Genomic DNA, 26,823 nt, shown 5'->3' on the forward strand with positions numbered 1-26,823 from the left:
AGGAATTTATATATAGCTGGCAGATCTGATGTCTACTCTGGTTTAAAGTTCAATTCTTTAAATTTTCACTTTCCTTACAGCAGGAAAAAAAAAAAAAAAAAAAAACATGAAATGGAGACTATTAGGCTAAAGCCCCAAGTTGTGAATATGCAGCATTTTTGCTGCGGTGGGAACACCGCTGCATAAAACACTGCATTTTTTGATACCTGTGAAGTGGATGAGGTTCTGGCTAATCCCATCCACACAGTGCAGAAAAAAATCTGCTGTGGAAAATTGTTTTTGTTTTTTCAAAAATACCCGCACTTTTGAAAATCGCAGCATGTCAATTATGCTTGCGGAAATGCTGTCATTTTCTTTATAGGTTTTAGTTAGGGTAGAAAATCAGCAGAGAAACATACAACAAAAAATGGAATGAAAAACACTGCAGGAAAAAGAAACGCAATGTGTTTCTGCTGAAGCCTTACCGAGGATTCCAACAATGGGAAGTTACCTCTACTACCTCTACAGCAGCTATACTGTCACCTAAATAACAAAATAATAGTGGCATGCTACTGAGCTACATTTTTTGGGAAAAATTAATAAAATTAATTAAAGCAAAGGCCCCATGTTGTGGAAACACAGCTTTTTTAATTGCATATTTGGTAGCGTTTTTTGAGCCAAAGCCAAGAATGGCTACAAAAGAAATGGGGAATATTTTACTCAATCCATTCCTGGCTTTGGCTCAAATAAACGCAACAAAATCAGCAACTAAGAAAACTGCGTTTCCGCAAAGAGGGGCTTCAGCCTTAAGGGAGGGTTCACACGGTGTAACATGCTGCGTGATGTGGCACGTCTATGCCACGGGACCCTTTGCGGGCCGTACACGCTCCCATTGATTTCAATGGGAGCGGGGATCGTATGCGCCGCGCTAGTTTGCGGCCGTGATTTTGCGGCCGCAACATCACGGCTGCAAACTAGCGCGGCACATACGATCCCCGCTCCCATTGAAATCAATGGGAGCGTGTATGGCCCGCAAAGGGTCCCACGGCGTAGACGTGCCACATCACGCAGCACGTTACACCGTGTGAACCCTCCCTAAAGTTGTTTTCTAGGAAAAGGGGAATACTGTCATTTGCTTTAGGAAAATGGCCATATCAATTCTCCAACTCTGTCCAATTGTTACCCACTTACTGGTTAATGCTTGGGCATGCAGGAAATGACTGGGAATGTCCAGTGACTGGTTGAGTGGATAGTCTGGGCAGTATCAAAACAGCTTACATTTTATTTTTAACACATTCTTGCCATCTCCTCAGAAAATTCCCTTAAAGGGGCTCTATCATTGAGAAAAGTAATTTTTAACTAATCACATACATACATAGCCTTTAGAAATGCTATTCCACACCTACCTTTAGTATGTAAATTGCCTCAGTGGTTTTTGAATAAGCCCATTTTTCTTCATATGCTAATTAGCTTCCAGCAAGCACAGGAAGTTCCCAGCAGCCTCCTCTCTGCTGTTCTTTCCTATGTGTGTGCAAGCAGGAAGCTGAGTTATCATCAGCAGCAGCCTGTGCTGTATAAACCCATAGAAAACAATAGCAAAGAGAGTGCAAATGGACTTATTCAAAAACCACTGAAGCAATCTACATACTAAAGGTAGGTGTGGAATAGCCTTTCTAAAGGCTATGCGAGGATGTGATTAGTAAAAAATGACTTTTCCCAATGATTTTCCATCACAAGGATCCTATCTATTCTGCTAGTTTATGTGAATTTAAGACTTTTCCTAAATACATTGCTTTATCAAGACTGTTTTGTTTGGCCACTATCTTAATTTATTCACTTCATTGTTTACTCTGCGTTTCCATAATCATAACCTGGTGATGAGCTTATCTCCTCAGTCGACAAATGATATAGCTCCCTGTTCTCAGATAGGGTAGGGGGGCGGTAAGTGCTCCTTGCTTGTATTTCTGAACTCTTTATCTTCTGCTCTTCCAGTTATCAGTTGAGTTACCTCTGTATGTAAACACAGATCTAAAGATAAACAGAGTTTATTGCAATCAAATCCAGCTCTGCTACATCAGCTTCATATTGTGTATCTTCCAGTGATACTGTGTAATTTATGTACAACCATCCCTCATTACTGATTGCAAACATACTGCAATGAAGAGAGAGAGCAGAGCTTTGCCTGGGAGACAGCAAGTGAAACTCCGCCCACCAATGTACTGAGAAAACCAGGAAGTGAACAGAGCACACAGCATGCAGGTTGCTGAACAAGCCAGTTGGTAATACTCCTTTAAGGCTGAGTTGACACAGAGTTTTTTGGTCAGGAATTTGCCTCAAAATCAGCCTCCAAAAAAGCCTTCCAATAGAGTTCTATTGGAAGGCTTTTTTGGAGGCTGATTGTGAGGCAGATTCCTTACCAAACTCCTGACTAAAAAAACTCTGTGTGAACTCAACCTTATACTAGCACACCTCATTTTTTATAGATGATGTCAGTTTAGTATACTACAAGAAATAACATTTTTCATGGCCATTTTGAACCATAGAGATGTTAATTTAAGCTTTGACAGGGCAATTAATAGGAACAAGTATTCCTATAACCTTTTGTTCTCAATAACTGCCCTGAATATCATACCATCTAGTAGAGTCCTTAGTTGGTGGATTGCAGCAGCCATCACTCAGACTTTGAGATTGTAGGAGGAGGTAGGTCTCCCATTCTAAATAAACAAGACTTCTAAGCATAATTCTAGGGTATCTATGTAAAATGCTATAGGACAAATGGTATAATATATTTTGTCTCCTTCTCCTATTAACTCATTAGACCGTGGTTAATAAATTGCTACCATATTACCTCTCTGAAGATTGTGTATAAATCCTTCAGCATAACAATTTCTTGACTGGCTGCCTTAGCTCCCTGACACGTATGGTATCATTCTGTAATGAGAGTCAATGCTTTTCAGACGTTGCACGTTGAATATATGAATCATCATGTCTGGTTCTGTCAATATGATTACATCAGCAGATACAGGTTAGCCCAAGGGACAGAAGGAGAAGGATAAATTTCTAGTCCAGATTTCATTGTGATGATTAAATTCTTGTTCACTTTGAAATTAAGTGCAATTTACAAACCATACAACTGAATTATTTCTTAACATGAACCAGCATGTCAGGAAATAACATTGGAGAATCATACTAAATACATTATTTGTGCCAGCCTACATAATAGATATATAAAATGCACAGTCTGAGTTTCCTATATTGTATGTACAACGTTGTCAATTCAGATAATCACAATCCACAGTTTGCTTGTCTTGTCTTTTGCCAGGGTATCATACTTAAAGAGAACCTTTTATCACCTCCACCAATTCTAGTTCTTAGCATCTGTTAATGTGTGTCCCTCCACTGATTCCAGCACAGTTGGAATTCTTTCTATAGCCCCCACCATTCCTGAGCAACAAGCGCAGTCAGTTTTGGTGCCTGATGTGTTATTTCAACTCTGTAATGTCAGAAGAACGGTGTTAGGCAGGGGGTGTGATCCAGAGCTCCAATCAGAGGCAGCCAGTGTCAGAGATCAGAATCACACCCCTTGTCTGCTCCTGCCTGACACCACCCTCCTGATAGTACCGACACTAACTAGCACATCAGGCACCAAAACTAACAGCAATGATTGCTTGGGATTGGTGAGGGATAGAGAAAAAGTTCCAACTGCACCAAAATCCGTGGAAGGGCACCTATTAACTGATGCTAAGTACTTCTGTTGGTTGAGGTGCTGAAAGGTCCTCTTTAAATCAATTTTCTCTCTCAAACACCGTTTAGTTTGTCTCTTATTTTAAAAGGCACAGCGTTCTGCTTTGACTAATGTCTTAGTATATCTATACCTAATATTGTTTTCTAAAATAGGTGTTTAATTTTTTTTTTTCTGACACCAAGCTCCAAATGTTCTCCTTAGATCTGGAATTGAAAGAAAAAACAGAGTTTTTACAGTCACCATTAGAAGGTTAAACTGCTGCAGAGTTCAGGTTAACACAACAAGCAGTAAACTTCTCATCTTTGTATGGTTGTGCCAGTGGACAGTCATAGTTTTATTTTTTAACTATGTCCGGTGATTTATAGCTCTATGTCAGAAAAATAGAGCTTCAGTCATGTTAAAGATATACAATTTTTTTTCTAACTTGAGACTTCCTGTAAATCTACTTGATCCATCCAATGGACAGAGAAAAAGTAAGGGGTCAGTACTTAGAGGTACAGTTTGCTAATTCCAGATATAATGTGGCAGCAAGGTTTCAGTGTTGCATCACGACACAGTGCCATCTCCATGCAAACCCATATCTTTTATTAAAGGGTTCCACACAATGTGATTACTTGCCCTGTTGTCAGGTGGTCTTATTAGACAATATAGCAAATGTGTAATCTTGATTTGCAGTATAGATTATATTGCAGAATCTTAGAGCCCTCTTGCTGGTGGCATTTTTCGATTTTCGTTTTTGACTCCCCGCTTTCCAAACCCCATAACTTTTTTATTTCTCCATTCACTGGGCCTTATGCAGAAAAAAATTCAGAATGGGGTGAAAAAGTGCATTTGTGCGGCTTTCTTATGGGCTTCATTTTTACAGCATTCATTGTACAGATAAAATGACATGTCACTAGGGTTGAGTGATCAGGATTGGAAAAGATCGGATTCCGATCGGCGATCGAGTAAATTTCATGATTGCGATCGGAATTCCGATCCCGATCTTTTTAGGCGGGATCGAGGTCGGAGGTTATTTCACACAATGCTTTGCTACTGGCCAAGCATTGTGGGAAAAGCTAACAATGTTAGCTACTAGAGATGAGCGAGTACTATTCGAAACTGCCGTTTCGAATAGCACGCTCCCATAGGAATGAATGAATGCCGGCGGCACACAGCCTTAACCCCCTGCGCACTGACTGCGTCCATTCCTTCTTATGGCATAGCAGGGAGGAAACAGAAGAGTAGATAGTGAGAGGCTCACTTCTACCAAATCAATTCTCTCTAGGCTGCACTGATGAAGTCCAACCAGACAGAAACGGTGTCGTCCGTAGCTGAGAAATTGATTTGGTTATAACCCCGCATTATGCAGTAAAGACTTCTGAGAAAGTCAGGCATGATGTTCAGGGTGCTTCCCGTAGAGGGCGGCATAACAGAGGCACTGTCTCCCTGTTTACATCTTGGGAGACAGATTTGCATATTCTTCCCATACCAATTAATGTCAAAGAAGCCTGGGAGCCTTCAACATCAGATCACTAGCAACAGATCACTGGCCCCAGAACTTGTTCTGGGCACTGGCGACCCTCCACAAAATAGCAGCGCCACCCGGAAAATGGCACCTTGGTCAAAGGTGACCGAGGCGCCATTTTCATCATCGATCTGTTGCAATGACAGCCAGGACACTGATTGTGGGTATTAGCGCCTTTTCTGAGTGGCCACCATTTTTAAATACCTGGAATCCGCTGTAGTATTATGGCAAAAGTTGGGAAGGGATTAAAGAAATTGTCTGACCAATAATTTTTTTTCAACAGCCACAGAATGCTGTAAAAACATAAAAATCCATTCTCATCTCACTGATCCATGAACAGTCCCTGCTTTCCTGTGCCTCTCTACACATTATTATGCCCCCTGTGGCCCTCTTTCAAACACAGTATAATGGTACGCAGTGGCCCACAGACAGTATAATAGTTCAAAGTGTTGCCTCCGCACTTTATAATAGTCCCCAGTGGTCCCCCAGATAGTATAATGATCTCCAGCAGCCTCTATACAGTATAATGGACCCTAACAGCTGCCACACAATAGAATAGTTCACATTGATTGTCACACAGTATATTGCTCTATAATAATATAGTATAATATAATGCCTACATAATATCATGCTCGCCAGCAATCTCACATACAGTCCTATGAAAAAGTTTGGGCACCCCTATTAATCTTAATCATTTTTAGTTCTAAATATTTTGGTATTTGCAACAGCCATTTCAGTTTGATATATCTAATAACTGATGGACACAGTAATATTTCAGGATTGAAATGAGGTTTATTGTACTAACAGAAAATGTGCAATATGCTTTAAACCAAAATTTGACCGGTGCAAAAGTATGGGCACCTCAACAGAAAAGTGACATTAATATTTAGTACATCCTCCTTTTGCAAAGATAACAGCCTCTAGTCGCTTCCTGTAGCTTTTAATCAGTTCCTGGATCCTGGATGAAGGTATTTTGGACAAACAATTCAAGTTCAGTTAAGTTAGATGGTCGAGCGTGGACAGCCCGCTTCAAATCATCCCACAGATGTTCAATGATATTCAGGTCTGGGGACTGGGATGGCCATTCCAGAACATTGTAATTGTTCCTCTGCATGAATGCCTGAGGATTTGGAGCGGTGTTTTGGATCATTGTCTTGCTGAAATATCCATCCCCAGCGTAACTTCAACTTCGTCACTGATTCTTGAACATTATTCTCAAGAATCTGCTGATACTGAGTGGAATCCATGCGACCCTCAACTTTAACAAGATTCCCGGTGCCGGCATTGGCCACACAGCCCAAAAGCATGATGGAACCTCCACCAAATTTTACAGTGGGTAGCAAGTGTTTTTCTTGGAATGCTGTTTCTTTTTGGACGCCATGCATAACGCCTTTTTTTATAACCAAACAACTCAATCTTTGTTTCCAAAATGAAGTTGGCTTCTCCAAATGTGCTTTTGCATACCTCAGGCAACTCTATTTGTGGCGTACGCGCAAAAACGGCTTCTTTCTCATCACTCTCCCATACAGCTTCTCCTTGTGCAAAGTGCGCTGTATAGTTGACCGATGCACAGTGACACCATCTGCAGCAAGATGATGCTGCAGCTCTTTGGAGGTGGTCTGTGGATTGTCCTTGACTGTTCTCACCATTCTTCTTCTCTGCCTTTCTGATATTTTTCTTGGCCTGCCACTTCTGGGCTTAACAAGAACTGTCTCTGTGGTCTTCCATTTCCTTACTATGTTCCTCACAGTGGAAACTGACAGGTTAAATCTCTGAGACAACGTTTTGTATCCTTCCCCTGAACAACTATGTTGAACAATCTTTGTTTTCAGATCATTTGAGAGCGGGCTGTCCATGTTCGGCGACCATCAAACTTAACTGAACTTGAATTGTTTTGTAGAAAGAAATGGTCCAAAATACCTTCATCCAGGATCCAGGAACTGATTAAAAGCTACAGGAAGCAACTAGAGGCTGTTATCTTTGCAAAAGGAGGATGTACTAAATATTAATGTCACTTTTCTGTTGAGGTGCCCATATTTTTGCACCGGTCAAATTTTGGTTTAATGCATATTGCGCATTTTCTGTTAATACAATAAACCTCATTTCAATCCTGAAATATTACTGTGTCCATCAGTTATTAGATATATCAAACTGAAATGGCTGTTGCAAACACCAAAATATTTAGAACTAAAAATGATTAAGATTAATAGGGGTGCCCAAACTTTTTCATAGGACTGTATAGTATAATGTTCCCTGGTATAATTACCCCACTAGCTCCTATAGAGTATAATGATCCCCAGTGACCCCACACAGTATAATGTTCTCAGAGACTGTCAGGCAGATGTTCAGGCAAAAGCAGCAGCTCAAACAGCAAACAGCAGTACAGCTCACATTATTACCATTCACTGACATCAGTGAACATTAATGAAGAGAGATGGCAAGTAGTAGGTCGCCAAGTGGAACCTTTTTTTTTCATTAGAACTGTGACTGGACTCCAGATAGCAGCACTGTCAACACTGCCCTGATAGCGGCCTTGGTCGCAAAGTTCTCCAGACTAGGAGCTAAGGGAGCGTTCACACTACCTTCGGTGTCCGACATGTAGTGTCCGCTCCTAGTGTCCGCTCAAAATCTGTCACGGACACTAGGAGCGGACACTAGATGTGTCCGTGACACCTGTCATTCACTTGAATGGGCATCGGGTGCGTTCTTTTGCACTCCGTGCCCGTCCTTCCCTGTCCGCAAGAGAAGATGTCCGACTTCTCAAGCGGACAGAAGAACCCTGCATGCAGGGTTTTTCTGTCCGCTTGAGAAGTCGGACATCTTCTCTTGCGGACAGGGAAGGACGGGCACGGAGTGCAAAAGAACGCACCCGATGCCCATTCAAGTGAATGACAGGTGTCATGGACACATCTAGTGTCCGCTCCTAGTGTCCGTGACAGATTTTGAGCGGACACTACATGTCGGACACCGACGGTAGTGTGAACGCCCCCTAACTGTTATGACCTGGCAACCCCTTTAACAAGTCTTCTCTATTAACATAATCACATTTGTGCGCTGACATCTTGAATACTTATTACGTATTATTATATTACTTCTAGAGATGAGCGAACAGTGAAATAGTCAGGATTCAATATTTGTTTCTAGTAGAGTCTCAATATTTGACTACTCGATCAAATATCGAATCCCATTATAGTCTATGGGAAAAAATGCTCGTTTCAGGGGAAACCACTATTCAACTAAAGGAGAGTCACCAAGTCCATGAATAGCAGGAGGAGAGTGTTTAGGAGGAGTGCTGTGCAGTTAAAGCGCACGGACCCCATTATAGTCTATGGGGTCCGTAGCGATTGCAGTTGCACTGATAAAAAGTAAGCTCCCTCGTAACTGTAAGCTGCCAGCTCTCCCGACTAGCAAAGACGAGCCTGAGGCAAATCAACGCTGGTTCTGCCGGAGGCTCATCTGTGAGGAGGCGGAGTCTAAACTCGGACCACAATGGAGACTGCTGTGGTCCGATCTTAGACTCTGCCTCTTCACAGACGAGCCTCCGGCAGAACCAGCGTTGATTGGCCGAATGCTGTACACTGGCCAATTGACGCTGGTCAATTCATTCCTATGAGAAAAAGTCAGCTCTCTCCTAACAGCAAGCTGCCAGCTCTTCTGACTAGCAAGGACGAGCCTGCTGCAGAACCAGCATTGATTTGCCGAATGCTATACAGTGTATATCAACCAATCAGCCAATCAACGCTGGTTCTGAATCGAATATTTACTGCGAATAGCTAGTAGTATTCGATCGAGTATGAATATTTCGAATACCGTAGTATTTGATCGAATGCTACTTGCTCATGTCTAATTACTTCCACTCATATAAACTTTCAGTGGTCCATTGCAGCACATGTTGTTTTTGATCTTATTTAGCAGATTGTGTACTAATGTATTTCATTTCCAAAAATTCACTGTATCTTGCCTCAGATCTCTTTTATGAAACTTACAGTCACAAAAATCATTTATTGGAATAATCGCCTTAAAATGCAATATGATACTATAGCATGACATTTAGGTCGATACCACGGTTAAGCTGTGTTTATATATTGTTGTCATAACATATTATTGTCAGAATTTTAGTTCCTATTAAATAGTTACACGTAACATACGATTGTATTCATTTCATATAGCAGCTAATGTTACTGCTTATAGGACTGTACTATGAGAAACACTACTGTGCAAGAATAGCAATGCACATAGCACCTCCTACAGTCCTATGAGGTATACTACAATCCAAGAATACGTTACTTTTATGAAAATTTTAGTCTTTATTTCACATCACATGAAAATTGCTTGTTGTACAGTATGTTAAGCAGGACGCTGACAGAAATCCCTGCAGTTAGGCAATCACTTTAGTTTTAAGCCATGTATAGTGACATTATAGAAATGAATGTTATTATATAGTGAACTTGACTGCAACCTATGCTTGATGTCACCACTAGGACAAGCAAAATAGAAAAGTCAATTATATTTTTTGGATGACAGCCACAGGATAAGTTGGTGCAGTAGTAAAAGCATTTTTTGCAGGCAAAATCAAGAAATGGAAAACATAGATGGAAATATTTCTATTACTGCTCTTTGTAGATGAACTTTTGACTTAGGATGAGAAACTGGATAAAATACGCACTGTATGAATGAGGTTCTTAGAGCAGTATTTACAACTGGTATCATCATTTAAACTATGACATGTTAACATCAATGTTTTCCAAAATTATAACAATTTAATAAATTGTAATGAAAACTGTCTTCTTTTACAGCGGTTTGGAGGAGCCTTGGCCATCCCACTTTGTGCTTTCCAAGGAACGGTATCCCTTCAGGCACCTACCGGAAAAACTCTTTCTTTGTCTACCTATGAAGTAAGCAGTGAAGGCCAGAAAATCACGCCTACATCTAAGAAGATTGAAGTGTACCGCTCAAAGAGTGTGGGCCATGAGCCAAGCAAGGAAGACTCTCCCACCCAGTTTCCAGATACCAATGTCAAGATACATCTTGAAGTTCTAGAAATTTGTGACAATGAAGAAGCAATGGACACGGTTTCTATCATCAGCAATATAAGTCAATCTTCTACTCAAGCTCGTTCTCCTTCACTGAGGTATTCTCGCAAGGAGAACCGATTTGTCTCTTGTGACCTGGGAGAAACAGCTTCATATTCTCTATTTATTCCAACCAATAATCCAGACAGTGACATAAACATTTCTATTCCAGATACTGTTGAAGCTCACCGTCAGAACAGTAAGCAGCAGAATGTGGAAAGAGACAGCTACCAAGAGGAAATACAGTTGCTGAACAAAGCTTATAGGAAACGGGAGGGAGACAGTTAAAGCCGTCCATACACTTTATAATCCCTCCAGATTATACCATACACATGCATGCTTTGCTTAGCTGAGCATTTGTGTGTTTTCAGTGGGGAAAGGGAATAAGTCACTGCCAGATACCTCCTGTCATAACAAATGATAGGGCATGTTGTAACCAGACATGCCTGGTCTTTTTTACCCTACATCTGGTGAACCTGATACACATTAGATGTTAGCCGATCCTTCTAAAATGGGGAAGTTCAGCCAACATGTACCTAATTTGTATGGTCACCTGAAGACTGAAACATATTCAGAATATTAACCTATCTATACTGCTATATCCACGCCAGTCTGTCTAGTTAATGGAGCAGTTGAATGTCTTACTTGTTTTGTACCTATTTTGTTTCTTGCAGTACAATACAAAAGCTTTGAAATGTCAGGTGGTATCTAAAACTATATCGCACTATATTAGATTGTAGCATTAAAAATTTGACGTTTTGTGCCATTAATAAAAAAAAAAAAAATAATCAGATTGCTGTACATATATCTATGACCAAAGTGCTGCATGAAAAAGAGACAGAACACTGCATCCAATGTATAAGAACTACACAATAATATACATCTGATATGTGCTTAGTACAATAATTATACTTTTCAAGGTATTTTTTTTTCTTACTGCACACAACTAAGAGAATGGCATTTATACGGAAGAAGATTAGATACTTACATGGTGGTATGTTAGAGCAGTGTTGACAGTAATAGTGTGGAATATAGAGATGAGCAAACCCCTTTGTAACAAGCTGGGTTTGTAATGAATTTTCTAAAAATTTCAGGTTCAGCTGAATTCAAAATTTTTAGGTTTGCCATCTATGAATCACTATTATAGTATAAGCAGAGTCCCAGAAAGGTTGCAGTAACATAATAGACACTGACACTCACCCCTTTTCACCTGGTGGGCTCCCCACCTGCTGGGCTTCGTTGAGGTCTTCCCAGGTGATCTCACCTGGGGGACAACTGAAGCCTGTGAATGAGCCTCGACAGTCACAAAGTATGCACCGACATCAACATACTTATATCAAAGCATTATGACGTGACCACTGAGATCCAGTCACTGTGAGGAAGCCCAGGAGAGGTGAGGAAATGTACCAGTGGGCCTCCAGACCCGAGTCCTGGCTCTGGAAAGCCAGACAGTGCACTGAATTGAGTGCACTGTTGGCTTTCCCGATCTGTGCCCTGGGTAAAGCGCTATCGGTCCCGGTACCATAGCTCTTTACAGTCAGAAGGGAGTTCCTGACAGTCTGTCAGGTACGTCCTTCTTCAAAGCAGCACCTATCGCGATGTACAGTGTGAGAGGGGAGGAACGCCCCCTCCCTCTTTTCACAGTGCTCGTCCATAGATGAGTATTATCAGGAGGGGAGGGGGCGTTCCTCCCCACTCACACTGTACAGCGTGATAGGCACTGCTGTGGAGAAGGACGTTCTTGACAGACTGTCAGGAACGCCCTTCTGACTGTAAAGAGCTACAGTACCGGCGCCGAAAGCTCTTTACCTGGGGCACAGATCGGGAAAGCCGACAGCGCACTGTCGGCTTTCCAGCAGTATATAGAACTGCCTGTGCCCCAAACCATGAAAGGTCCTCTTTAATTTTCTAATCAAAAATTAATCAAATTTTGAATCAAAAAGGTCAAAAATTCAGCATTCTAATTGATCGCAATGCTACAATTTTACCAAGGAGTTGTGTTGCTTTCCTCCTTAGTTTTTAAAAATGAAAAAGTTAATGATTTTAACCTTGTAAATGACCTATTTACCACTTCATGACAGTGATTTCAAATGTTGTATTATTCAGTGAATACTCTGATAAGCAGACTACATACCTAACATTACAGAGAACACCCTCCTGTCACTAAAAATGTTATGTGGCACCAAGACAGATCCTTTAAATTCTGCAGGTTAACCCCTTGCTGCCACAACCAATTTTGGCTTTTATGACATCTATACATCTGTATTTGAAAACCTAATAAAATCTTTAATGGAAAAAAAACATACAAACATTTTAAAAATGTCTATTTCTCTTGTAAAGCATAAGCAAACTTTTATTTATTTTTTTCATGAATCAATAATCTGGGTTAAAGGAACAAACTTTACAATATACTTCACTAAATAAAAGTGTCTGTGTCTTTTAGTAAAAGCGTGAAGTTGAGAGTCTCAGTAGTTGATATCTGTCTAGCTGAAAGGAGGACGACAAATAGCAAGCTTTAAAGACTACATAGGTCTCTTCATCAAGTATGGCAAGACAAAATATCTGTAGTCACATATACACAAAAGGGCAATGTAACAAAGTGGTAAATAATACATGTTATGTAAGAACAGTATAAAAATGGAAGGAAACCATCGTAGAAGTAAATATTTGAGAGTATACAGCTAAGGTAGTAAATATTGGAGCAGTATAAAGATTCATAGAAGGAGTGAGAAAGTTTCATTGTCCTCTGATTGAGATCAGGTCCATGGTTGTGATACCACCAACAGGTCTGAGGGAACATTGCTTAAAAGGTACCTGAGTTTTCATGTAAAATTGAAATATGTGCAGGATTTTACTGGGCAATCTGTTCTATGTCTGCATATGCCTTCATGTATGGTGTCCTATAAGTATAACTGCTGCTAATGGCTCCATTATGGCTGATGCAAATTATACATTTCTCTCTCACGCTACAGGAATGTACAATAAGAAGCAGTATGCCCCTTCCCCTTACTACTACTGTTTTCATTCTTGTAATTCTGCCAGGAGTAACTGTAAGGCTAAGACCCTACAGGACAACCCACAGTTATAAAGCACTGCCGGAAAAACTGCAACAAGAACGCATTGTGTTTTTTTCCCACAGTGCTATAAACAGAAAGTTTGCAGAGTTTTCCTCCATGGTCTTTCTGTTACAATTACATCTTCAGGAAAGCCGCTGGTGTTTCCGTAGATATAATTGACATGCTGAGAATTGTCCGTGCTGCAGTTTTTACTGCAAAGTGGTCATGAGATTCGCAAGAATCCCATCCACTTTGCAGTTACAGTAAAACGCTGTAATTTTTCCTGTGGCGTTTCTGGCCTGTGTTGTCCCAGTCTAAAATGGCAAAAACCAGCAGAGGAGCGCCCAAGTAACACTAATATAGGTGATCCAGGCACTCTGGATAGCAAATCCAGGTTATGATGCAGCTAAAAAGATCCTAAGTGCAGGGGAAAAAATCCATGAGCACAGTCAGAAAAGCTGTTTACTTGTCTCTGATGACTAATATTCCATCTGTAATCACACAAGCTGCCAGAAATAGATACAAGTACATAAGTGGACTTCTCTTACATTTGTAATATGTGAAATGCCCTCAGTTCAGTGTACAGAGAAAACTGGCACAGATGTGCAGAGGCTGTGAGAAGGGACTAACCCCTGCCCACTACATTCACAGTTTGAAGGAAACCAGTCTACCTCCCTCTACTCACAGGGAACACATGCTAATATTGCAGGTATCTATTGATAAAAGTTTCCTACGGTGTTTCTCCAAAAATAAGACAGTGTCTTATATTAAATTCTCGTCCTAAACATAGGACCTGTCTTCAGGGTTGAACCTGCCCCTTTCGCCGCCCGAGGCAAACGACAGAAAGCCGCCCCCCGGGGAGGGGGCGGAGCGGAGGGGGGCGTGGTGATGTGAAGGGGCGGGGCGCAGTAAAGGGGGCGGGGTGAAGCAAAGGGAGCGGGGCAAAGCGGCATTCGCAGGCAGAGAGCAGACACGACACTGCTTCAGCGGCCTCCCCAATCCACCGCTCAGTGCTAAGCCAGTCCAGGACAGCTTGTCCTGGAATGGCTTAGGTAAGCAAAAATGTCGCCTCCCTGGGGCCCTGACATAGCGCCACCTGAAGTGGTCGCTTCAGGTCGCCTCATGGGAGGTGCGGCGCTGCCTGTCTTATTTTCAGGGGACGTCTTATTATGGAGCGGAACGCCGGCATGACTGCCGGTTGTATGTAGTGTAGGGGAGGGGGGGAAGGTATCCAACTTACCTTCTCCATCTTCGTAGCAGTACTGGTGCTGCTGTTGTCCCGGCAGCAGCGGTGGTGGGTGGAGCTTAGCAAGGCTTCCAGTGGTTGCGCCGCAGAGTCTCACTTTACTGGCATTGCAGCCGGCTGCTGCTTCTGCCTCTTGGATGAGATGGGAGAGTGAACTCCCCGCAGCATATGCACAGTGGGCATCTCCCAGCTCATCCTCCAGCAGCCAGAACAGTGGATACAACAGCAGAGGCAGCAGCCAGCACACCTGTGCACATGGAACATCGCGCACAGTGTTTAGCCGGCTGTAATGATTTTTCGGGGGGTACCTTATATTAGGCAATTCAACAAAAAAAAAACATGCCTTACTTTCGGGGGGTTCCTGTTTTGGGGGAAACACAGTAGTAACAGGTAGTGAACGGCAAATTAGGTTGTAAGGTAAACACCTCGTGGAAGGAATATAAAGGAAGTAAAGAGATAAAGCAGTAAACACTGGTCAGTACCTAGATAAGGAGTGTGAAAGTTTTATTGTTCTCTGATTGAGATCTGGTCCCCAGTCAATCAATGAGTAAAAAATATATGCAAATCTATTCTCCTGGATGAAATTAGGAGAACAGAGTGCACTCTGTACACCACCCTATAGAGGGCAGCATCCTTAACATCATGAACGACTCAGTTATAAAGTCTTTTAATCATAATGTGAATACTGATTTAGCAATTAAATCCACATTATGATTAAAAGACTTTATAACTGAGTCGTTCATGATGTTAAGGATGCTGCCCTCTATAGGGTGGTGTACAGAATGCACTGTTCTCCTAATTCCATCCTGGAGAATAGATTTGCTTATATTTTTTACCCATAATCCCTAGCGGAGCAGGAATGACTTGTAAGTCTCCGTACTGCCTATGTAGGCACACACTCTCCCTAATGTGGACGAGTGCCCCCATACCCTGGTCTAAAGTCTCTCACTCTGCTAAATCAGTATCCCTACGCTATGCTGAGGATGGCCCAATAGGCCGAAACAGCGCTGTCCATAGCTGGGAATCTGTTCCTTTTGGGACAGAAATACTGATTTAAGAATTAAATCCACATTATGATTAAAAGACTTTATAACTGAGTCGTTCATGATGGTAAGGATGCTGCCCTCTATATGGTGGTGTACAGAGTGCACTCTGTTCTCCTAATTCCATCCAGGAGAATAGATTTGCATATATTTTTTTACCCATAATCCCTAGCGGAGCAGGAATGACTTGTAAGTCTCCGTACTGCCTATGTAGGCACACACTCTCCCTAATGTGGATGAGTGCCCCCATACCCTGGTCTATAGTCTCTCACTCTGCTAAATCAGTATCCCTACGCTATGCTGAGGATGGCCCAATAGGCCGAAACAGCGCTGTCCATAGCTGGGAATCTGTTCCTTTTGGGACAGAAATACTGATTTAGCAATTAAATCCACATTATGATTAAAAGACTTTATAACTGAGTCGCTCATGATGTTAAGGATGCTGCCCTCTATAGGGTGGTGTACAGAGTGCACTCTGTTCTCCTAATTCCATCCAGGAGAATAGATTTGCATATATTTTTTTACCCATAATCCCTAGCGGAGCAGGAATGACTTGTAAGTCTCCGTACTGCCTATGTAGGCACACATTCTCCCTAATGTGGACGAGTGCCCCCATACAAAAATCAATGAGACACTTTCATCCCTGTTCTCAATGAGTTCATGGTTGTCATGAGTTTATATTTACAGACACACCTGTCTCTATGAAATTTGAAGTTTCTATTTAATACCAACATTTTGTACGTCATTTATTCTATTATCAGAGCTACAAGAAATGTTAATTGTATGAGTTCATCCTATTCTAAATGTATGCCATGTTTCTTATATTTATAGACCATGAGTGGGAGATTTTATAAGTAAAATTTAGTAGACCACATTTGGTGTGGTGCACATGAAGGTACTTGGGATCATCTTGTAGTCCTGATTTGAGATAGAGATCTTCCTTAACTGGGAATTGCTTTACTTTATTTCCTTCTATATACTTACATAGTTCAGTTTTATATCATTTGTCTCATTTACCACTATGTTCCTATGCCCTTTTCCGTATAAATATATGACTCTTCAGATATTGTGTTATACCATACTTGTACCATACATATACATCATCCTCTTAGCCATTAAAAGGAATCAAGTACTGAAGACTCTCAATATGTATCTATTATATTTACTGGCTGATAAGGTACAAAGGTATATTGTTGTCTTTAAGTATTCTGTCCTGTATTCTATACACATAGTAGATCAGTTTACAATGAAGAGGGGAGAGGCAAGAGGAGAAGGAGAGAAACAGAGATCTGAGGCTATCGACAGCATTAAATGAGTCACTTCTGCTACATCTAAGGTATCTATTCAAGAAATAAAAACTCACACTGTAAACTAATTAAGAACTCATTCTCCAAGTTCCCTCTCATGAGTTTTTATATAACTATATACCATCTCTGTTCTTGTGTATATATATATGTTTTTCCAGATTCTTGGTGTATCATGCCTAAAGAAGAGACCTGATTTGTCTTAAAACCTTCCCTGTAAGATCTTTTATTTCAGCCATTGAGAAGTATCATAATTGCAAGACAGCTATCTTGTTTGTCTTATTGAGAGCAATACTACATGAGGCACTTCTGCAAGTAGAAGGCTCGATAGTAATTCACAACAGAACTGTCTGTATATGTTACTTTACCCCAGTTTGAAGTGCTCCAATTCCTCCTTCCCCTCCTCTCTACATAGCTTTATCAGTCATAAAAGAGCCAAATAAGTAAAACAGACGCATTTCTTACATCAATTATATTACAAAGCTTGTTAACTTCACCTGGACTATGGATTTATAAAGAAATAAAAGTTTGGTTATGTCTTAAGACATACAGTCATATTAGACAAAATGGGTAATTCTTACAGGAGTTGAGACCATCAATATTAGAATTGTGGTTGTCCGACACCCAGGACCTCCACAGATCATCAGTATGGAGGCAGCGCAGGTGTCAGATCCCGGCAGATCTAATATTGATGGTCTATCCTAAGGATAATCTTAGAAAACAGATAACTCCTTTAACACTTACTGTCTGTCTTCTTTATTTTGGTATAATTTTTTAACATACTTTTATTTTTGCATGATGTTAAAAGGCTTATAGGTGCAGTACAGTATCAAATTTGAATACAATTTTAAAATTCTTTTTTTCTGATGTGACCTTCAGGAGCGTATATAATAGAAACCAGTCATAAATGAGAATCCACACCCCTCAAATTATACAAAACTGCATTTTGGAACTTTGTTAACACTTCTGATGTTAAACATGAGCTAAAGCAAAATGTAAGTGAAGGTACATAGCAAATCAAACCTCAATATTCAATATCGTAATTTTGCAGTTTGAAACAATAAACCATATGTAGCTCTAGTGTGTCATTTGACTATAACAGTAAACGAAGGAAGACCGAAACCGACATGATCCAGAAATTCTCTTTTTTAAAAAAAAATGTAGATTGTGAGCCTCATATAGAGATCACAATGTACATTTTTTTTTTTTTTTTACTTAAGTATGTTTTTGTAGAATGGGAGGAAATCCACAGGGAGAACAAACTCCTTGCAGATGTTGTTCCTGGCAGGATTCAAACCCGGGAATCCAGTGCTGCAAGGCTGCAGTGCTAACCACTGAGCCACCGTGTTGCCCCAACATGAGATAGAAATTCTATCCAAAATCTTTTTATTTGGACAATAATACAAAAAGGCCAGACGACACGTTTTGGGCATTCCCAAGCCCTTTATCAAGTGCAATCAACTAAAAATGTACAAAGGCCACAAATGTAAAAAGCAAGTATATAAACAGATGCACCAAGCCCATAAAAAGCATACCATGATTCAAAATATATATGGAAATATGGCTATACAAAGGTTACACATTTATCTTGCAATAACGACATGCTATAGAGACAAATGTATCAATGTATAACCTTTGTATATTTCCATATACCGTATATATGCGAGTATAAGCCGACTTTTTCAGCACATTTTTCATGCTGATAAAGCCCCCCTCGGCTTATACACAAGTCAGAGTCCACGGAGCACAGAAAACAGGAAGGACGTGAAAGGGGGAGGTCCTTTAGTGCTGCTGCTCTGTGATTGGCTTGTCATGAGGTCACATGACTGTGATCAAAGGTCCTGTAGCCACTGGTATGTAACATCTGCAGATAAGGTTGTCTAAATCCTAGTAACTCCGCCCACACCAGAGTCCGATCACATGGTCATGACGTCATCAGAGGTCCTTTAGCACACTAGGATTTAGCATCTACCCTGCAGATGAGTGGCCAGGATTCATTGTGTCTTATGGAAGATGTCTGTTGTATGGAGGAGAGGATGCTGCAGTAAAGTGACACACACAGGGACCTTCCTTTAGTTACTCTGCCTATTAATGTCAGGCATTTGGGGTTATTAATTTAGTTTCAGTAACTCCATGTGCCTCACATTAATAGCAGTTAACCCCATCATGTCCCTCATATTAACCCCTGTGTGCCCCATATAAGGGTTACTAATATGTGAGACATATGGAGGGACTAATAAAAGACCTCAGTAATGAAGATACCTAATTATTACCTCCATATGTCCCACATATCAGTAACTCTTATGTGAGGCACATAGGGGGTTAATTTGAGGGACATGATGGGGTTAACTGCTATTACTATGATCCCCATGGAGTTACTAAGCTGCAATGCACATGACCAGACTTTTTATCTGCAATGGTGGATTTCCCCCCTCGGCTTATACTCGAGTCAATACGTTTTCCCAGCTTTTTGTGGTAAAATTAGGGGTCTCAGCTTATATTCGGGTCGGCATATACTCGAGTATATACAGTATATTTTGAATCATGTACGTTTTTATGGGCTTGGTGCATCTGTTTATATACTTGCTTTTTACATTCATGGTCTCTGTACATTTTTAGTTGATTGCACTTGATAAAGGGCTTGGGAAAGCACAAAACAAGTTGTGTAGCCGTTTTGTATTATTGTCCAAATAAAATTATTTCGGATAAAATTTCTGCATCATGTCGTGCTACATCCCAGTGAGCGCAGATCTCCTGTTTTGAGACCTTCGGTCTTCCTTCGTCTACTATATCTTTTCAGTTCACAGGTGTCTGCAGGGTGATCCGCTACCACTCTCACCTGGAATATTTATACCAAGCTAATATAAGTGTTGTGACAAACTCACAACCCTGAAAAGTGTTGGGGGAATCATAATACCCCCAGAGATATGCTGCCTGTAAAGGAAAATTAATTAACAGGTCAAGATCGGCTACAGCCATCTTTGACCTGGAGAATCACGAAGACACAGATGGTGGTGTATCAAAATGGATTCTGATTTATTGTTACAGAGAGGTAGTATTTATACATACAAAAGCAGGTTGGACTTTGACATGATTGGTTATAACATCTATTGGTGGAGAAGTTTGTACCAATAGCCCTGATGCATATCCATTGGATAAGAAACTGGAGAGAGGTCACACCCCCGAAGGGCTAGCTCTACTCTGAAATGGAGTCAGTGATCGCATGGTCTCACAAAATGGCAGCCATCAGCACATGTCTCAAATACACACCCTAGATGTCTATCTCATGGTATTCTAAAGACAATAGACATCCTTGTTGGAGACAATTAGCTTAATTACCCTTCTCTTGTCCCTTTATCTTTAAAAGGGTCTTTGGTCTTTGATCCTTTCCTAACAATGCCCCTGGTCCCAGATGATCTGTCTCCACCCTTTGTAAGATAGCATCACCCAATACACAGAACATAGTATCTACATAACCAGTCTGGCAAGTTTCCAAATTGCTCATCTCTGGACAGGTAGAACAATCTCATCCCCCACCTCTATACACAATTCTTCATAAGATATTATTAGTCCCCCACAAAGGTTTTTCGGACAACCTAGCAGGCTTTCAAATGCCTTGAGATGCCAAAACATAGGAAATAACACTAATAAGGCGTCACTTTGAATACACCATTTTGACTCCACAGGTGTGTCACAAAAGTTATAAACATTAGGTATAAAAATTTCAAAATTTAAATTTTTTGTATATTATTACATTGCTTTAGCCCAAATTTTTTCATTTTCACAGGGGTTAATAGAAAAAAAGTCACAACTTCTTACACAGAGATGAGCGAGTACTATTCGAAACTCCGATTTCAAATAGCACGCACCCATAGGAATGAATGGACGCAGCCGGCATGCAGGGGGTTAAGCGGCCGGCCACCGGCAAAGTCTTCGTGCCAGCTGCTTCCATTCATTCCTATGGGTGCGTGCTATTCAAAACGGCCATTTCGAATAGTACTCGCTCATCTCTATTACACAATTTCTCTATTTGGCTTTTTGAGCACTATATTACTTTGGCAAAACTCCTGAGGTACTATTGCAATGGAGAACAACAGGGAATAATCCTTTTTTTTTTAGGGTGCAATCAGTTGTTTGGGTGTAATTTTGCTGCGGCATTTACCTTGAAGTATAAATAACATGTTAACATCGCACTGATAATTATGGCAATACCAAACATATGTAGGATTTTTGTAATGTTCTCTACTTTTTATTTTTAAAAATTATTTTTGTATCACAGTCTGAAAGCCATTTTCCATTGACCGATCTATGTGAGGACCTGGGTTGATGATATTGGTTCTATCAGAAGGTACATACAACTTTTTGATCACTTTTAGGTTAATGTCCCACGTTGTGGAATACATCTAAAACATGCAGCGCTTTTCATTGTGTTTTTGCTGCATTTTTCTCTGTGGTTTTTCTTCCCTTATTAAATCTATAGGAAAAACTTAAGTGTTTCTATAGATAAAATTGACTTGACTTTTTTTCTACTTTAACATGTAATATTAGTAACACTTTTAAGTATCTCAGTTCAATTACATCGAGACCCGGCTGAACTGTATTTAATTTACATAACTAATTTTCGGTTTTGTGAGTAGATGTGTTTAAGATTTTATTGGCAACATTTTGGGGTACATATTTTGATTGCTTTTATCTTTTTCTTGGCAGGAAAAGTGATAAAAAATAAACAATGCTGGTATTTTTAAATTATGCTTTTATGATGTTCGCCATGTGATAGTAATGATATGTTAATTTTATTCAGTGGGACGGTACAATCACAGTTATACCAATTACCGTAATACATTTGAATTTATGTTTGATCACTTTTATGCAATAACACTATTTTAAAAATAATTTCTGTGTTGCCAGAAACTTTTTATTGTTTCTTTTAACAAGATGTGTGAGGCTTATTATTTGCAGGATGAGTTGACATTCTCCTTGGTATCATTCTCAGATTCTGAGATACATAGTTGTCTTTGCTTTTTATTTTGTTTTTATGGATGTTAGATAACCAAAAATCAGTATATATATATATATATATATATATATATATATATATATATATACATATACAGTATATTTTATATATATATATATATATATATATATATATATATATATATATACAGTATATTATATATATATATATATATATATATATATATATATATATATATACATTTTTTTTATTTTTTTTAATGGCATCCACTTTGCAGTATAGGCAATGGGTAAAATTTATTAAGACTGGCATCTTGTACTCCTGGTGATATCTAAGCCTAAATGATTAAGAGGCACTTGAATTGTGAATTAAATCAGTCATAAACTGGTGTAACTTTTAACTCATTCCAACTTTTTGGTGTGAGTTATAGTAAATTTTTCAGGCTAAGGCCCTAGTCCTCTTTGGGCTGAGGCCCCACGTTGCGGAAACGCAGCTTTTTTTGTTGCAGATTTTGTTGCGTTTTTTTTGAGCCAAAGCCAAGAATGGCTACAAATGGAATCAGAAATATATAGAAAGCTCTTAAACTTCTAACTTCTGTTCAGTCTAGTCCTGGCTTTGGCTCAAAAAACCGCAACAAAATCTGCAACAAAAAAAGCTGCGTTTCCGCAATGTGGGGCCCCAGCCTTGGTCTCCGTCCCACTCTACCCATTTTTATTTAAAAGAAATGGCCAGTAGGGGACAGAAGGAACCGTGTAGTACATCTTTGCAACAAGACTGTCTGCAAAAGATGCACTACATTTGCACCCATCTGCACAAGAAAATTGACAAAGATGGGTTAGTAAATTCCCCAATTTGTTAATTTGATAGATTGGGTCATTACAGACATGGCAATACCCAATATGTAAACATTTTTCTTTTTTCATTACTATAATAAAGAATCTTAGGACCATTTGTTGAATTACGTTTTTTCCGTTTATCATTTATTTTTCTAAACATTTTTTTCCTTTTTCTTTATTTTTTTTGTTATTTACGCTATGGGACTTTATGTGCGACTATAATTTATGCAATACATAACCATACTTCTGTATTGCAGTGCATTATATCTGTCATTTTAATTAACTTACACTGCCTAATACTTACAAACTCTGGCTCTCTGAGAAAGCTGTTGAGCCGCTGACTGCTATGGCACCCATTGCTCCCTGTGATAATGCAGAAAAGGGTTTTATGGCTGAGAGAGGAAGTGCCCTCTTTCTATCAATAGTGATGGAAGCATCTAAAAGGTTAATGCTGTCCATTATTCTTGTCTCCTCACTTGTTACCCTTCGCTGGATCTGTACATGCAGCAGGTAGTGATCAGGGGGGAGGGGAGAAGCACCCCACATTGCAATTATGGGGGGCAGTTATGCTGCATTTTTATATCCTAACACCAAGTGAGTGCAGAGTTAGAGAGAAGTTACACCTAACAAGAGACTGTTCTCAAAAAGGAATATTTAATAAAAATCCATACTACTGTGTCATCATTACGTAAGTTATACACCCTTCTTATGTCACTAGACCAGATGTCTAATTTCATTTATCATAAAACATGATATTTATACGTAAACCTGATCCTAATGACCTCTTTTTTTTTTCCTGTGGCAAATGCAGTATAAAATGTACAGATGGAACGGATTAGAACATATTGCAAATTAGCCTTAAATGTCAGCGATGAACGCATAAAGCAGAATTCTGTGTACTCTCTAGGTGTTTACCATAGCGCACACATTTGTAGAGGCATCTGCTTTGTACACTGTGCCATGTGGAATGGATAGCCAATAACAAATGAACAATTCACTATGGGCTTGTATGTAGTTATTGTTTCTTGGCACTTTTCAATGTACACAGCTTTTAGCTTCTACTATGACCAATACTGTGTTGTTGATGTAAAATATAGTAACAATAAAGGTACCTTTAATCAGATTGCTTGGTTAATGTAATTTTACATTCTTGAAGCTCATTTTTAATTCAATAATAAATCTTAGGCTATGTTCACACAGTGTTGATTTGATGAAGATTTAGGCAACAATTTCAACCCTAAATCTGCATCAAAACCACACACAATCTGCATCAGAACCATAATACAAGTGAATGCATTTTTGCTTTGGATTTTTGTCTGTATTACATTAAAAAAACACAATGTCCTGCTCATTCTTCACGTGGATAAGCCACTGATTTTTTTTTGTCCATTGAGCATCTAAAAACTGCAAACAATCTGTAGTGGTGCTAAAAACATGCAGTTTGTCATAGGAATTTGGAGTCATGAGATGTAAACCCATCCAAAATGGATTGTACAGGAAAAGCAGACATTTTCTACTGATATTGAAGCAGTGGTGAAGCATCTCCTATGGTTAATGGAGAATATTGCGCTGTACAAATACAAATTGTTTCCATGTGTGATTTTTGTTCCTACATAAATAAATATGCTGCATGTCAGGGCAAGATTCAGTTAACATCATTGTCTTGAATGGCAGGGAAGAGGAGGCTGGAGACGTGGTTGCTTCAAACACATATATCTCAGGCAACTTAAAATGCTTGTCAGAAATTTTGACCTCTTTTGTCAGAAGGTGCACTATGTCTCCTTAAGGAGCCATATCAAAGAGTACCTGGACTTATAGACCATACATGCCCTGCTACAAAAGGAATATACAAATAAGTTCTCCTTGGCGGAAAAGGGACACTTGCTCTGGCATTACCTTTTGCAAGGTGGCTTTCTATAAATCAAACTTGATTTTCCTGAAACCTAGTGCCATCATCTGGGAATAAAACCAAACCTGAATAATTCCTCTAAAAGACAGTTGCTTCGAAGTTATTGCCTTTCATCAGAGAAACTGAGCATCTTTCACATGTCACCAAAATCACTGTTCTAGGTTTTTATGGCGCTTGAGATATAATTGTCTAAAATCTCCCCACTTCCCAGACTCAACTTCCCTGTATTATACAAGACCACCCCAACTCCCATACTCCAGTGAGAAGAGGTGTACAGATTTCATGTCTCAAAACAATGACAAGGGAAAGCGTAAAGAAGCAAAAGATTTCACAGAAATGAGCCAAAGCCGTTAATAAAATATGCTAGAAAATATATTGTTGTTTGTTATTGAAGTTGTAAATTTGCTTGAAGGTTTAAAGAAGAAATGTTTGTTTTTGTACCGCGTTAGCCAGTCGGTATGAAATATAAAAAACAAAAAACTTGAGAGTCTTCAGTAGATGATACCTTTTTTAATGGCTAACTCATAATGATGACAGAATATAACGTTTCAAAGCTCTTTGGCTTCTTCTTCAGATATAACTAAGAACAATTTCTGAAGGCTGTATATTTATGTACAACAGGACACATAGGGATAGGATTTCAGGAGGGAGGGGGATAAGGAGAAGAGGCTTATTAGTATATACATGTAAACAATTCACAGTTCTCAGGTTCTTATCTTTATGGCTGTCTTAGTTCAGTGATTTCTATAGCATGACATGAACCCATGTGAGACATTCATTCCATTCTCCAGAGTGTTAAATAGGGTCATGCTCATGTATTCATGAATCTGTCTCTGTTTCCTTGATTTAAAATTCCCTCTTAAAATCAAAATTTTCATGTCATTGGTGATATTATGATTAGAGATGAGCGAACACTAAAATGTTCGAGGTTCGAAATTCGATTCGAACAGCCGCTCAATGTTCGTGTGTTCGAACGGGTTTCGAACCCCATTATAGTCTATGGGGAACAGATACTCGTTAAGGGGGAAACCCAAATCCGTGTCTGGAGGGTCACCAAGTCCACTATGACACCCCAGGAAATGATGCCAACACCTCTGGAATGACACTGGGACAGCAGGGGAAGCATGTCTGGGGGCATCTAACACACCAAAGACCCTCTATTACCCCAACATCACAGCCTAACAACTACACACTTTACACACTCAATACCACCTCTCTGACAGTAGGAAAACACCTTGAAACATGTGTATTTGGCACTTGCAGTGAGGAGAGCTTGTCACCAGCAGTGAATTTGGCCCTTGTAGTAAGTTGAGGTTGGCACCAACATTTGTTTTGAAAATCAGGGTGGATTGAGCCTCTAACCAGCAGAGTTTGGGCAAATTCATGGTGGAGGGAGCCTCTAAACACCCCAGTTTGGGCAAATTCATGGTGGAGGGAGCCTCTAAAAACCCCAGTTTGGACCAATTCATGGTGGAGGGAGCCTCTAACCAGCCCAGTTTGGGCAAATTCATGGTGGAGGGAGCCTCTAAAAAACCCAGTTTGGACCAATTCATGGTGGAGGGAGCCTCTAACCAGCCCAGTTTGGGCAAATTCATGGTGGAGGGAGCCTCTAACCAGCCCAGTTTGGACCAATTAATGGTGGAGGGAGCCTCTAACCAGCCCAGTTTGGACCAATTAATGGTGGAGGGAGCCTCTAACCAGCCCAGTTTGAACCAATTCATGGTGGAGGGAGCCTCTAAACAGCCCAGTTTGGGCAAATTCATGGTGGAGGGAGCCTCTAAAAAACCCAGTTTGGACCAATTCATGGTGGAGGGAGCCTCTAACCAGCCCAGTTTGGACCAATTAATGGTGGAGGGAGCCTCTAACCAGCCCAGTTTGGACCAATTCATGGTGGAGGGAGCCTCTAAACAGCCAAGTTTTGGGAAATTCATGGTGGAGGGAGCCTCTAACCAGCCCAGTTTGGACCAATTCATGGTGGAGGGAGCCTCTAAACAGCCAAGTTTTGGGAAATTCATGGTGGAGGGAGCCTCTAACCAGCCCAGTTTGGACCAATTCATGGTGGAGGGAGCCTCTAAAAAACCCAGTTTGGACCAATTCATGGTGGAGGGAGCCTCTAAACAGCCCAGTTTGGGCAAATTCATGGTGGAG

General features: G+C 40.1%; 1 protein-coding gene across 1 annotated transcript in view; it reads left to right on the forward strand.

The window, feature by feature from the left end:
- The window catches only part of GPR149 (G protein-coupled receptor 149), a 79,994-nt gene extending 69,011 nt beyond the window's left edge, over positions 1 to 10,983 (forward strand). The window contains exon 4 of the mRNA XM_075268774.1: positions 10,028 to 10,983. Coding sequence (XP_075124875.1) covers positions 10,028 to 10,591 — 564 coding nt within the window. The 3' untranslated portion in view covers positions 10,592 to 10,983. The remainder of the gene's footprint in view (positions 1 to 10,027) is intronic.
- Positions 10,984 to 26,823: the final 15,840 nt, after the last annotated feature.

Source organism: Leptodactylus fuscus, chromosome 3 (genome assembly GCF_031893055.1).
Source record: "Leptodactylus fuscus isolate aLepFus1 chromosome 3, aLepFus1.hap2, whole genome shotgun sequence".
NCBI classification, from domain to species: Eukaryota; Metazoa; Chordata; class Amphibia; order Anura; family Leptodactylidae; genus Leptodactylus; species Leptodactylus fuscus.